At 45.7% G+C, this 14,437-nt stretch overlaps 1 protein-coding gene across 1 annotated transcript in view; it reads right to left on the minus strand.

The window, feature by feature from the left end:
- Positions 1–769: 769 nt before the first annotated feature.
- LOC135401337 (neuroendocrine convertase 2-like) overlaps positions 770–14,437 on the minus strand; it is a 96,795-nt gene continuing 83,127 nt past the window's right edge. Inside the window, exons 7-13 of the mRNA XM_064633686.1 lie at positions 11,350–11,438; positions 10,963–11,138; positions 9,686–9,898; positions 9,188–9,288; positions 7,461–7,694; positions 6,542–6,706; positions 770–5,939 (exon numbers count right to left, since the gene is read on the minus strand). Coding sequence (XP_064489756.1) covers positions 5,648–5,939; positions 6,542–6,706; positions 7,461–7,694; positions 9,188–9,288; positions 9,686–9,898; positions 10,963–11,138; positions 11,350–11,438 — 1,270 coding nt within the window. The 3' untranslated portion in view covers positions 770–5,647. The remainder of the gene's footprint in view (positions 5,940–6,541; positions 6,707–7,460; positions 7,695–9,187; positions 9,289–9,685; positions 9,899–10,962; positions 11,139–11,349; positions 11,439–14,437) is intronic.

Consider the following 14,437-nt stretch of genomic DNA (forward strand, 5'->3'; position numbering starts at 1 on the left):
TTATTGCCGTATGCCGTAAAGTATGCCGAAAATACACTGAAATTAATTCTCAAATCTGCTCTTTTTCTGTAATGTTTGTGCACAGAGGTTTATGAAATAGGGTGCAACTATTTCGTCTCGCGGCAGAAACGTGAAAGTATTCCGCTGACACAGTGCACACAGAACTGCCATAAGCGTTACAGGTTGTTTTACGGGTTACATCGAGCGCAGTGTGATCGTGTGACTCCTGCGGGTGATCATAGCGCTGCCTGTATAAGTTCTGGACACCAGAGTTTCGTCTAAGCTCGTTACCGCCTACGTAACCTCTGCAGCAGGAGTTAACCGTTTTCAGAGGTAACGTGAGATGTGACCGGTTTGGGAGAGTACCTTTTAGTTTTAGAGGTAAAAACGCATATAAATTTTTTTACCTGTATTAGGAGTGACCGTTTCAAGAGTGTAAATTCAGCATGTTATATGACGTCACGTAGCATCATCGTGCATATAGTGTTAGTGATCTTCAGATACAATATGGGAACCTTCGTTGAGTAGCAGAGTGCGCGGAAACCCTCCGTAGTAGTTAGTCGGTACAGAACTGTACATGTTAGCGCCACGAAGCAACAGTGGCTACGAGCGGTGTACAGACGTGGACAGATGGAGAGAGGACAGCAGGAAGGAGTGGGGGACAGGGGGGTTAGTAGTTGCGTCCTGGGCAGACTACGGGGGAAGGTACAGGACTTGTCACAGACTACAGGACGCGAGTTGCTTCTGCTCAGTATCACAAGGAAGGGAATTCATTATCATGCATTTATTTGTCGAAGCATCCTATGTATAGGTCTCTTTTGTACATTGAAACATATCTTACAACGGGACAGCACCACATAGAGGGTTGTGTCATTTGTTAACTTTACAGTACTTATTATACAATTCATATTTTTGTATAGTATATTAAGTGTCCGCAAACTGGAAACGCTTATTTCTAATGTCCCTTGAAAGTCGTACCGTCAACCGTTCACTTGTGTTCTCGGTTTGGGGACACCATACTGCGATGGTTACATAATACAACGACCTGGGTAATTCGATGCAGGATGCTCTGCTTGATATTTGGTTATTTTTGTCATACGGAATGCAACACGTATGTGAATATGTACGAGTTAAATTAAGATAACTTAAATCGTATGCCTAAAGAGTAACAACATTGAAGCAGAACATCCTGTGTTACTCCATCGTACGTCACTGTGGAGGTATTTTCGATATGTATGTAACCACGTCATACTCAAAATTTGCTCTGCCGGAAACATATACCTTTATATGCAACAAACATGTTACAAAAACGATATAACAGTCCTTAGCTCTGTTCAACAACATTCCAAATTGAAGGCAAGTTAGGAGTAAAGTATGTACAGCGTATCCTTAATTACACATGTAGCACGGTTTAGCAACGTCTGTAATATGTAATACTTAATGTGAAAAGCAGTAACTAATACGTCGAAGCGTGCTGCGAAACCAAAACCGAAACCATCCTGTGGCACAGAACGCAAACGACGGTGTCGCCTGCGTCACTTGGTAGAGACCAGAAACGTGATCGATCGCATAGTTATGTCTAAAAGGGAGAATGACATTGACACGCGGGAAGTTAACAGTTCCAGCGGGTGTTACCGTCGAATCAACAGAAAGGGCGCTGCTTGTTTCTGGGTTGTGTTTCATGTTACTCGGCGGGGCAGGGAAAGCTGTCGGTTGTGCACGCTCTCACACACTGTGGGAATGTGTATAATATCGTCTGCGTTTTATCGAACAGACGAAGCAGTGAAATTTGAGCAGTAGGCTTCTTCTCGTATCGGGCCTATGGGAATGGCGGTTCATCTATACCTTTATTTTGTTTCGGAAGTGCGCTGATCAGCGGCGAAACTAATACGTCAATCTCCAGTGTCACCAGTAGCATCAGTATACTGCCACAGGAACGTATGATTGCGTCTATTGTGACGAAGGGGGGGTCGGTAGCTAAGTGGAGTATCGGATGTCTTGAATGATATGCTACTCTTTTCTCTACGCTGAACTGTTGAGAGCTGAGGTTATTCTACAAGCAATAATAATAAAGAAAATGCAAAAACAAAGGATAATCGCGTATATACATAGCTTTGTATCAGGTATACTACGTAGGTCGTCCGCTATCGTGTTTGTGAATTGTTCGGGGAAAGCAGTGTGACAACATACGTAAAAGGTTGGCCATCGACTGTCAGAAAAGTCGAGCTTCGGACGCATCGTTCCCTGCGCGACTTGTTCGCTTGCTTTTGCAGCTGTATCGGCGTGCGAGGAGAGAAAAAAAATAACGTGTGGTGTTTCATAACGTTCACTATTCGGTGTGAAAAATATAAAGTCTGCGCACAACTCTAAAATATTTTGACATCTAATTTCATACTTGATTCGTAATCACTATATTCATCGTTATAATCACTAGCACACTTTTAAGCAAGAAATGTAGTCTCCACTTTTGGTTGTCATAAAGTAGTATTTGACAGACATGTGGTATTTATACTTGTCCCTGTTTTTGAAACGACTTTGGCGAGCACGTATTTACTACATTGTGTGCGGCTTTGGCCCTCCTCTATCGGTTGCACGGAAGGGAGTAGTTTCCACTCCTTCTCTCACAGGCTCGTGTAATTTTAAAACTTAAGTTCCTGCAACGGTCACTTCCGAATCTCGATACGGCTCTTTCGTAAATCATAAGACAAGGCAACGTCAACATCGTTGGCATCTCCAACGAAACCGTCCTTTTTTCAAAACTTCGGATCTTCGTTCATTGTATCGCACTTCATCGTAAAGGTAATGTAAGTAAAAGTAACACACAATATTGTCTTGCGCACAACTTTCAAAATGCTTGGAATCTGTCTCTAACTTTTTATGTTTTGCTAATACAAAAGTCACGACTGCGGGGGCGGATCCACTCCCACGGTTTGGGGGGGGGGGGGGGGGGTCTTTTGTCGAAGCGTGTAGTGGGGGAGGGGAGAGAGGAAAATCCAATGTATAAACTGAGGGTTTTAGGGGGCGATCGCTCCCCCCCCCCCCCCTGGATCCGCCGCTGCATGAATGCAGAACGAGAATAAGAAGGCGGTGCTAAAGAAAACTGACAATGCTAAAATATCGTTGTGGCGTGCAAGCTATTTGAAAGGAATATATGTAGCAGGGGCATTTGACTCCAAACAACTCTCCTGTAACATATTTCGCTCGAAATCCTTGTATTTCCAAAGTCATCTGTATTTTGCTGCAAGAACTAGCAGCGCGGGCAGAACCACAAGGAAGAGGAAACTAGAGGTCTCCTCACCCGTTCGCGTGACGTTGCACGACGATCACTCTGATAAGGTCACGTGGGAGCAGAGATGACAGACAACGGGAAGCCGCGAGGCCACTGCTGCTGCCTGGCCACGCGATTGGTGGGAACGCACTCGTAACGTCACAGTGTTCTCACAGGACGTCACGCACACGTCTCTATGCGCGGGAATTTCAAAGCGCAATGAATATCGCGCTGGTGATAGTAACTTATACCGTACAACTTCACGCAAAGTAACGCAGAAACTGAAATATTTTCTCTTTCCAACGAAATATACTATCTGATCGGCGGTCAAGAGGCAACTACATTGCACGTACATTGCTCTTTTTTGTCGCCCAATCGCAGTGAGCGACGTTCACTCTCTATGGTGGATTGGATTGGACTGGATTTGAAAATAATATGGAGATCGTACCTCCACAAGTGTGGAACCACGGTCCCCATACAATATTACTCTTGTGCACAAAGAGCGCACAGATATCGGCATCATTTTTGCTTGTCACGTTTCCTTCTACGTCTCACTGAAGCAGGTACACATATTGTACAGCGTGCCTTCATGCGTCCTGTAGTGTGCATTTTTTCTAGGGTGCTATACACTATAAAAATACAGGTGCATGACTCGTCCTCTTTACATTCACAGTTCACGAGAATACTTTCGCGACACTTTCGGCTGGTTGAAGCGCTTCTTTCCCACGTCTAAGTGCTTCCACACAACCTGACTACACAACCTCAGTATATCGTATCACGTTATTCAGCTTTTTCTCAGTCGATTTAACCTCGAGGGTTTTACAACGGGAACCGTGTAGCTGAAGGTATGCATAACTTAGTCACGAGGTATTGGAAACTCAACTGCGTTACAAGCCGCACTTTCGTTTGGCATTTTTAAGGTGAGTGTTCCCTCAACCACTGTGTTACGGGTCTTATGGAAAAAGCAGCTGAAGTAAGCACCTGCTATACTATCCTCTTGTTTCTGGTTCACTCGATATTCTAATAGTCAGACTGCTGAACAATGTTGAGTTGTAATTGTCGTGGTGATATCCTTACTGTCAAGTTGTCACATGAAACGGCGAAAAACCTTAGACAAGGAGAACAAAGGAACACACACACACACAACACGTTGTTGTGTGTGTTTCTGTTTGCTCCTTGTCTCAAGTCTTTCGTCGTTTTACAATGTACCAGCTCGCCTGTACCCTATAGCAGTTTCGTCAGATGACACTGGGTTTACAGAACAGGTATTCCTCAGGGCACCACAATGTACCATCTACCGTGTTCTTTTCATAATCATTTACCCATCAGAAGCAGCATACTTCGATACACCATAAGACCTACAGTCAGACAGGCACATCTGTCAGTATAGGGCTCTGCGATGTGGTCGCAGGAAAGCTAGCTAGGTATTACGAAGCGAAGGCGCTTCGAAGTGTCTCCAACGCGGTGGTGCTCTTAAGACACCCTCGGCCTCGAATACCACAAAGTCTACACTTGTGAATCACCTGAAGCGAAAGCCAGGAAGCTAATCGTTTTTACTTGTCTTCCGCTGCTCCTGTACATGTATCCAGTTCGAATATCTATCTATTCGCTTCGTAGTCGCTTCGGTTGTACAATTACGCTTCGTTTTACTTCAGTTATGTAAGTATTCTCTTAGTATTCGCTTCGGCTATCGGTTACTATTCGTTCCCTATTTGTTTCGGTTTCAAAATGGCTATTCGCACTCCCCTATCCGACAGCCTATAGTTCGCACATTGAGAGTGGAGAACACGAGAAGATGGTGCTTACCATGCAGACGGGGAAAGCCGGTACACATCTTTTATTACCGCGAATACATTACATATTTGCTTTAAAAGCATGCAAATGTGATCTAAGTAAGTTTTCTCTGGTGGCTGCCTTCGCAACGTTATCAGTGTACAAGCTACGGTTCGAAGCATCCGGGCAGACTAGTCTGTGTCTTGGACGCAGTCATTCTCCTGTCTCCAGAGCCAATCAAAAACGTCTTTAGATTTGTTTGCGGGGTTGTCCTGTAGGAGTTAGCTTGTCCCAAAGTATAATCTCAGCTGCTCTCTCTACATGAAACAGGTTGACCGTATAGTCACCAGCTTGAAAACTTGATTGATTCTTCATCATTCCCCTGCGTGAAACATTTGCCGAAGACAGTCTGGATACCACCACGGTTCTGATGATTTGAAACCTGCCTGAGAACCTTTCCCTCACGCAGGCTGCTAACCTCGTCTGCTTTTCCCGTGAGACCATTGGAATTTAAAAATCAAAATGGGGCGACCGGCGCCATCTCGTAGGGGAAAGGTGGTAATTGTTGTCCTCGTTTCGATTTCTGGCTTCCTGCAAGGGAAGTCACTAGATGCGCCTCGTGCTCTGAATACCGCTGGCCTCGTGCGCCTTCTTCACGATGGCGAGCTTGGAGTTTCGGTCGTGAACTGGAAGACCGACGTATGGGGCGTCCCGCGTGCCGTGCACCATGAGGGTCCATTCCCGTAGGTATCCCTGGTTGTTCTCGCCCTCGATGCGGGCCTCTATAGTCCAACGTCCTCTGGGGTTCTCTCCCCAGGTATGGGTGGTCATGAAGGGCCACTTGGTGAAGCCGTCGTGGCTGTCGTCGTCGTTTGGACGTCGACTCAGGATCATAGACCTGAAGACGTGAATATTGCAATATCAACGGTATAGAGGAATAAGGCGCGTGCAAGTTGATAAGAAATCGTGAACACTGACGTTGATACCCGAAATAATGAATACTTCGTGTCGACTGGAGGGTTGACGCGTCAAGGGGGTTGCAAGAACAACACATCTTGCAGGACAGGGCGTTTTGAAAAACTCAAGTTGCGCGGAAAGCGTATCCTTGAAAACCTGCCTTATGGCATTGGTGGGTAAACGCTACAAGGTATCTCCCACATATGCCATATCCCATGTCATATCCCTGCTGTATAGCGGTGCAGCGTTACTCGTGGCCGCCAGTTCGTGTATAGTAGCGTACGTCCCCGGGATACGTTGTTTTCACATGACGAACGATGGCGCTCTTCATGGGGACCGTATGACCCTATGAAAATAATTTCCTGCGCTAATGCAATGCTGGATGGATGAAACGCGTTTCTGCTGCAGAGCGATGATTTACGTTCTTGTCTTTTCCCCTACTTGCGCGAAAATGCAGTTTGTCCGACACTTGTCGTCGCCTATGCTCCTCGATGTCTAACACTATACAGCCGATTGAGTTTATTGACTCGAAAGAGTGGCTACCTGGTTCCAGAGGGCGACACCAGGAATAACGTGACGTCCCCTCTCCTCGTTGCGTTGAGAGTGATGACTGCCTGCACATGCTCCACGTAGTTCACTTCTGTGTCCATCCCAGCGCACGAGTCTGTATCGATGTGCACCAGCAGGCTGTGGTTGGCACGGAACTCGCTAGACAGAAAAAGAGAGTCTGATTTAGTGCAGTTTAGCTTTTCGCTGTGACCAGCGGGCGCCTCGCACACGTTCGATGACCGCACGGCATGGTGAACCAACATTCTTGGGACAACGCTCTAAGAAAGCTTTAAATTAAGTTTTAAAGCGGCCCTTATCCTGCACTCTTAAAAATGGGTTGGTGGTGGTGGTGGTGGTGGTGGTGGCGGTGGTGCTGGTGATGGTGAAAGGGCACGCCGTTGTCGGCCTCACAGCGGTGGGCAACGTCACGACTGACGCCCTGGGGGAATGTGCGTCCTGGGCCGACTTCTAGGGGAGCTGTGCCGACATATGTCGTTATCTGCTCTGATTTGTTGAAAACGGTAGGCGTACGCCATTTTTGTGATGATTATGACCTGCATAATTGTCACAAAAAAGGCGTACACCTGCCGTTTTCAACAAATCAGAGCAGATAACGATATCATTCGAGATGATGGTTTGCCAGGAGCGTGCTATGCGGTGAAGGTCATTTTTAAGAGTGTAGCATCGTCCCCCTGGAATGAGTACGGTGCATGTGGGCGTGTAATATGTTAAAGCGATAGCTTTCGTATACGGTTAGAATAGAAGACGAGGTCTCGTCAGAAAACATTGGTGCATGACTCCCTTTTCTGCGCAGGTTGTAAATTGGAGTCTTTCTATTTTTTTTTCTGCTATCAACCTATAACTCATCGCAATATAGTAAGAAAACATCGTGATGACAGCAATGACAGCTCACCTGGGTTTGCTGATTGAGCCGGCTTCGCAGTGATACCGGGCTGGCACTGTCTTCCAGATCTTTGCGAGGGCCACCATGGCACCCGCATCCAAGACTCCGAATCCAAACAAGTGGTTGAATTCTAGACCGACACCGTTCATTTTCCAATGGAAGCGACCCTTGCTGTCGTACAGTGAGTTCCGCTTCGATGTCAACACCGTCAGGTGCTGTATGTCACGCCATGTCAGCATGGGGCTAGGGAGGAAAACAGAATTATCTTACTTAAATTTATTTCCTTGCAGGGAAAGAAAGTTTTGTTTTCTTTCTTTTTTGACGGCAGCGCCCGGTTTACGCAGCACTGCAAAGAAAGTACGTACAGTACAAGGTACGCACATCCCAGTCCGCAGACATCATAAATTTATGTAGGGATGCACTGTATGGAGCGTGGCTCCAAGAGACATATGGAAAACCGTCACATATATATATATATATATCTAAACTGGGTTGCATCAAATAAGAAACGGGCTGTCCGGGTCTTGCGACGTCCTGATATGTTGAGTAACATCTATCGCGGTGGATAATCAACGATGCACGCCACGGTGTCTCAAGTAGACGACACTTTTGTGTCAGTCAAATGCTACGTACTTTTACGCGTAAATAAACAATATGCCACTGCCATACAACCAAAGCTCAGTTGCGATGCGAATACTACGTGCGCTATGGATACAGAAAGAGAAAAGTTCCTGGGCTCCAAACACTTCGAAAATCGAGGACACCGTTGAAGAGACTTTCCCTGTTTTGCAATGCAAATGCCTTGAGAAAAGACCGGTATCAGATGCTAAAAACGTATAAGGTCGGCTAAAGGGAAGCTTCTCTGTCATCAATGGAGGTGCGGCATCACTGTGGAGATAAGTTACGGGTTTTACGCTGGCGTGAGCTCCGGATATGCGTCATCACTTTAGGGTGCTGATGAAATAGGCTTGATACCCCATTTAGCCGTCGGTGTCACGCACGGCTTGATAGCAGGTACCTTCCCTACACAACGACAGTGACATGAAAAAGTGTGGAAATATCAGCACTCACGTATACCACAAGGTTTCCCTATTTGCAAGTCATTCCCTTGCTTGACGACAACTGAATAAATATGTTGGGCAGAAAATTTATGGCCGGCATATCGAAAATGTGTGGTTCGTGAGGATATATATATAAAAAAAGCTCAAGTACTGCCAAATATCGTCTCGGTACGGGAATTTCGGTTGAGTGCTTCACCGCATAACACACTCTGAGCCAACCGTCACTGAGGATGGCATCGCTCTCTTTCCTGATTGGTGTATGCCTCTTTGTATGGTTTTGAGCGTGTTATGCAGTGAAGTTCGCTTTTGTTTTTAGAATATGGAGTTTACATGAGTTCGTTAGATAACCTTCGCTCCCTGTGCGCAAGTTGGTTTGTTAATACGTTAGTACAGAATACCTTTTTCATTTTAAAATCATCGTTACAGCTGTAAGTCCGAAAACGTATTAACATCGTTCCCATGAACATTAGAGCTTTTCCTCGTTAAGGCTTGTATTGCTTTGCTTGGCCCTTTTCGCCAATGTCTTTTCCAACGCGCAACGTTTGGAAAGTTCCTATTTCATTTCTATGCCCGGAGCCTTTGAACCGGTAGAGCGTAATTCTGTCGCAACCTAATAGAATTGGAGACGTTTCGTCTCTCTTGGGTGCTTCATGAAGAGATGTGCAAAGTACTTACTTCGCGTCAAGGGCCAAGGCAAACACTCCCGCTGCTTCCGGAGCAGCGGCTGATGTTCCCGAATGTGTCTTTGTGCATTTTCCGTATAGGTCTGTCGTAGCCTAGAAGACAAAGCGCACATTAGATACTTGCGGGGAAAACTTTCAAACGCGGTTCGTACGTCAGAGAACAATCACGAGGGGTACATATTTAGAACACACACAAAAAGAGTCTGAAAATTATTTGCCCACAACGGCTAAGGGAGGGAAAATATGAAAACGTGCTTTTTCATGTAGTCTTTTCAGGCAGTAATATTTTCCTAATACATCCTAATTAATTCAGACGCTAGAAAGGCGGTTGCGCTGTCTGCGTCGTCCTTGGTCCCACACTGCGTCATGAATTCCGGGGGTTCCTTAATGTTGGCTTCACCTCACTAAGGCTCATATTGCGGCAGAGCACGCTTTACAGGAGAAATCAGTTCGCGATCCCATGCAATGTGTTACTGCCAGCAAGACTTACAACTCCGGTGTGCGGGTCTTTTGCCCCATTGCTGAACGTCGACGCTAGCGTTGAAGAGCAGGACTCGTCGTAGTGAGCATTTTCTCCGTTGTTGATCGCCGAGTTTATGGAAACCGTCCACATGGACGCCGCGTAGCCGTCGCAGTTGCAGTCGTCGTCTTCTCCACCGTCGCCAGATGCCCAGACGTAGATATTGCCCAGGCCATTGCGTCCCTGAACGTTTAGCATCGGAATGAAACAATGTGCCGACGGATATATTACGTAATCACGTCGTTGCGTGCAGGAACGACATAAGTACGTTTGTTTTAGATTTTCTTTAGATATATGACGGTAACAGATCGTTACGTGTATGAAAGCGCTTACACGGAGGAGGAAAAGGAGAACCTGAGTCCTGCGCTAATGATAAGAAGCGCAAGATTCGGCCCTGCCCAAGCTCGAGCTCGTCATTCTGCTAAACGCGTTCAAATGTCGTTATCTTCACGGAGATATGCGGATCCTGATCATGCAGATCTGATCCTGATCATCGGGCGCCTGCACTGTAGTTTGGGCGCCACTGTAACTCCTTCCTTTTCCCCTACATACGAGCACTGCTGTCGTCGCCGTGTTGCTACGCCCTATAACGCTATCGCTTTAGCGTGCAAACTGCGATTAAAAACAATATGACGAATTCCTGCTCCTTTTCCTCCTTACAAACAACCAAACAAACGAACGAAAGCAAAATGCACGAAAGCAATCCTATTGGAAATATGATGAAACCAAAACAACGTTTCGTTCCTCTGTCTCAGGATTTCGTTTTCATAATGTTTCACCAACTAACCGATAAGAGATAGGACTAGGAGACGATGATGAGATAGGACTGTCAATTAGACCAACTTCCGCATCTATACTGTAAAAAATAGTCAAGTAGCCAACTCGGTTTTTTAAGACACCAAACGAAACCGAAAACGGTCCAATTTGGCTACAAGTAAACAAATCTGGCAACCCTGGCTCCAGCTGAGGAGTTCCGCGACGGCTGCGCTGCCGCTTCGCGCTTCCACGTGACGGAGAAGAGCGAATCAGCATGCGGAGCGCAGCCTGATTCGCTCCTCTCCATCCCGTGCCGCGCTGTACACGGACACCACAGTCACCCCGCTACGATGCCGGCTTTTCTTCAAAACGGGGCTTCTAATGCTAACGCATTAAGATGCAGCAGCGCGTAGCATAACTCCCGAACCTCGGAGCGTGATATACGGCGACAATTTTGCTTAAAAAGGAGTTGAAGTAAACGAGTGAAGTACCTCATTGACTCCCCGGACAATTGCGCGCATGGTAGCGTTTCTGGGTCCGTCAACCGTCTTCCCGTCGTCTGTAGGACCCCACGAGGCACTGTAGATGTCGATAAGGTTTGGTTCGTGACCCATTGAGTTTGCTTCGATTAGATCAGTCATGTAGGGCTGGTCCAACATACGAATGCCTGAAACGTTAAAAGACATTATATACGTTACATTATATACATTATACCAAATTGGTACGCATGCGGTGTAATGCTGTCACGAGCGTTCGCATAAATTGTTTGATCAAAGAGTGCGTAGCATGAATGACCGGCAGTATATGAACGAATCTCTGGGTGGATCAGTTTCGACGTGTAAGTAAACTCAGTACGAAGTAAAATTTAAGCTTCTTACCAGCCACTTTGGAGTCGTAAGCAACTCCAACGCCGCAAACTCCATTGTCTCGCTTCGCAGAGACTTCGCCCGCGCATCTTGTTCCATGACTGTGAAACGAGACAAGAATCCAATTTTGACGAGAGAGCATTTCGTATGCAAACGAAAAGGCGCAAACAAAAAAAAAAAGAAAAAGAAAGAAAGAATGAAGTTCCACCGGTGTGATCCTCTGGAAGGGATGTTCACAAAACCCGTTCTTTTGTTGCATGTGTCAACAAGATTAGTACGCAAGGTATTTGAATGTAAAAGACTCCATTCGAGCGGAATGAGGTTTCATAGTGTAGTGGATGCCTTAAATAATAGTGAGTTTTCGTGCATAGTACGCTATCGGCTTTGCGTACGTAGGGGAAAGCGTGGAGGCTCTGCGCACTGCGCGAAGCTCTCTTTATGGTTTGTGCGTGCGCAGAATCACCAACGCTATCACTTAGATACGCAAAGGCGGTAGCGTACGATGCATTATAACTTTCTAATGATGCAGGCCTTCGCTAGGGGCATAGATAACGTAGAGAGAGAGAGAAAGAGAGAGAAGCGCTTTTTATCCTGTACGGGCCTATACTCTTAAAAGAGATGGTGGTGGTGGTGGTGGTGGTGATGATGGTGAAACGGCTCGCTGTTGTCGGCCTTTTAAAAGAGAGGTTCACCGCATAGCATGCTTCTAGCCAACCATAATTTCGAATGGCATAGAACGGTCCCCTGATTGGTTAGAAACAGGAGACGTACGCCCTTTTTTTTACACTGATGTGGGTATGTTAATTCTCACAAAAAGTCGCTTTCCACAAACCAGGAGTGATAAAGGTATCATCCATTGCAATGGTAATATAGTCTTCACCGCAAAGCACGGTGAAGGCCAAATATTGTACCGAATGACGCCTTTATCACTGTTGATTTGTTGAAAAGAGGAGGTGTACGCCATTTCAGGACACTTATGTACACTCTTAAAAATGAACTTCACCGCATAGCACGCTCCTAGCCAACCATAATCTCGAATGATACCGTTATCTGTCCTGATTTGTTGAAAACGAGAGGCGTACGCCTTTTTTGTGACACTTATGCTGTTCATAATTGTCACAGAAAAGGCGTACGCCTCTTGTTTTCAACAGACAGATAACTATATCAATCGAGATGGTGGTTGGCTAGGAGCGTGCTATGCGATGAAGTTCATTTTTAAGAGTGTACACTCTGAAAACAGAAGTTCACCGCATAGCACGTTCTGTGCCAACCGTTGCGACGAATGATAGGGTTATCGCGTCTGATTCGAGGAGAGAGAGAGGCGTACGCCTTTTTGTGTCAATGATCATATATCCAAACTGACACAAAAAGGCGTACGCCCCCTCTCTCTTCGAATCAGAAGCGATAGCCATATCATTCGTGGCAATGGTTGGCGCAGAACGTGCGATGCGTTCAGTTCAGTTTTTAGAGTGTAGTTATATGTTCAGTGTCTCGAAAAGGCGTACGCCTCGGGTTTTCCACGAATCAAAAGTGATAAAGGTCTCATTCTGTGCAGTGGTTGGCCTTCAGCGTGTTATGGTGTAAAGTTCTATTTTAAGAGTGTACAGATACGACGGTGCGGCAAATGCAAACACTTGCACCGAAGAATTTTATAGTGGGAAAAAAAAAATCTGCACAAAGAATATCGTTGAAATATACCACGTGTTAAATATTGCAATATTTAATAAGTTTGAGTGCCTTAAAATACGGTAACATGAAGCTCTGTCGCTCATATCCAGCGAGGTAAGATTTATAAATATCCCCTTTATAAAAGAACCATAAACTGCGTTTGCATGAAATCTTGCAGGTAAGTCATTAAGATAACGCACGGCCGCGATAGGGAAGGGGTGTTTTATAAAAAGCACTTCTGAAAGGTATGTTCTACAAAAAGCACCATTTCAAAGGCCATATCCAAGATGAAATACCATTTTAGGAGGGCATATTCTATATATAACACTGTTTCAGAATGTCTTTTGCAAAGAGCTTTTAATGCGTTAGCATTAGAACCCCCATGTTGGAAAAAATTGACCGCTGACGGGCCTCCGTCTGAGGCCTCGACATTGTTTTGGATAGGATTGGATTGGATTGGCGTTGGATTGGAATTGGAATCCTAGGCGAAACAGCTCTAAAACTCCCGAACCGTACCTAGGTTTAAGGTGGCAGATACGCCACGATGTTAGCTAATGTTAGCGCATGTCTACCGCACAAATTCCACTGATCCTCCTCATCAATTTTGTCAACACAGTTATTACAACATTTAGCTGAGCCTGCGGAATAAAAAAAAAGGTGTTTAATTACAAAAACAACACTTTCACACGTCGAAAAGCGTTAAAAAAAATACTGTGGAGGCATTCATCCCCGTTAACGCAGACCTCGTCACTCACACCAGCTTATGACTACATCGTGCTCTGCTATTTTCTGACCCCATCACTGCCAATATCTTGCCCTTCATTCGCCTTCACGCACTCCTTGAAACACTCCTTTCACGCGGAAGACCCGCGTCGCAGGACTCGTCTTTTGTGTGGGAAGCTTTCTCGGTGCTGCTGCTGCTGCTGCTGGCAACTGTGGACGATTGACGTTGACGGCTATTTCTTTCCTTTTCCGGGAAACGGTGAACGCCTGGAGTGTGTTTCCGCATTGGGTTTCATTGTTGATGTATAGCATGCTCTGTTATGAGCCTGGGGTTGTTATCGCGTAGGCCGCCGGTAGATAGATGCAGAAGAAGAAGAAAAAAAGAGGAAGAAGAGACGTAAGGCCGCTGGACCCAAGGCCATTGCGATAAATTGTACGCGATAGTAGCGATAGTCTCTCACGGTCCTGCCGTGGGTGTCATCTGCTCCTAACGTTGACGGTGGGAATAGGTGCGTGGAAAGGGTATTGGTGTTGTTTTGCGTCAATGGTTGTATTAATTATGGTATTAATTACAAATTGACTGTGTTTAAGGTACGCTGAAATTGTGTATCCGCCACAGTAACAATGCAAAACATAAATAAACGATATCACGAAACAGCTTTAAATAAAAATGCAGTATCATTTCGAAAAGAGTTTCGTTAAAACTTAC

Source organism: Ornithodoros turicata, chromosome 7 (assembly GCF_037126465.1).
Source record: "Ornithodoros turicata isolate Travis chromosome 7, ASM3712646v1, whole genome shotgun sequence".
NCBI classification, from domain to species: domain Eukaryota; kingdom Metazoa; phylum Arthropoda; class Arachnida; order Ixodida; family Argasidae; genus Ornithodoros; species Ornithodoros turicata.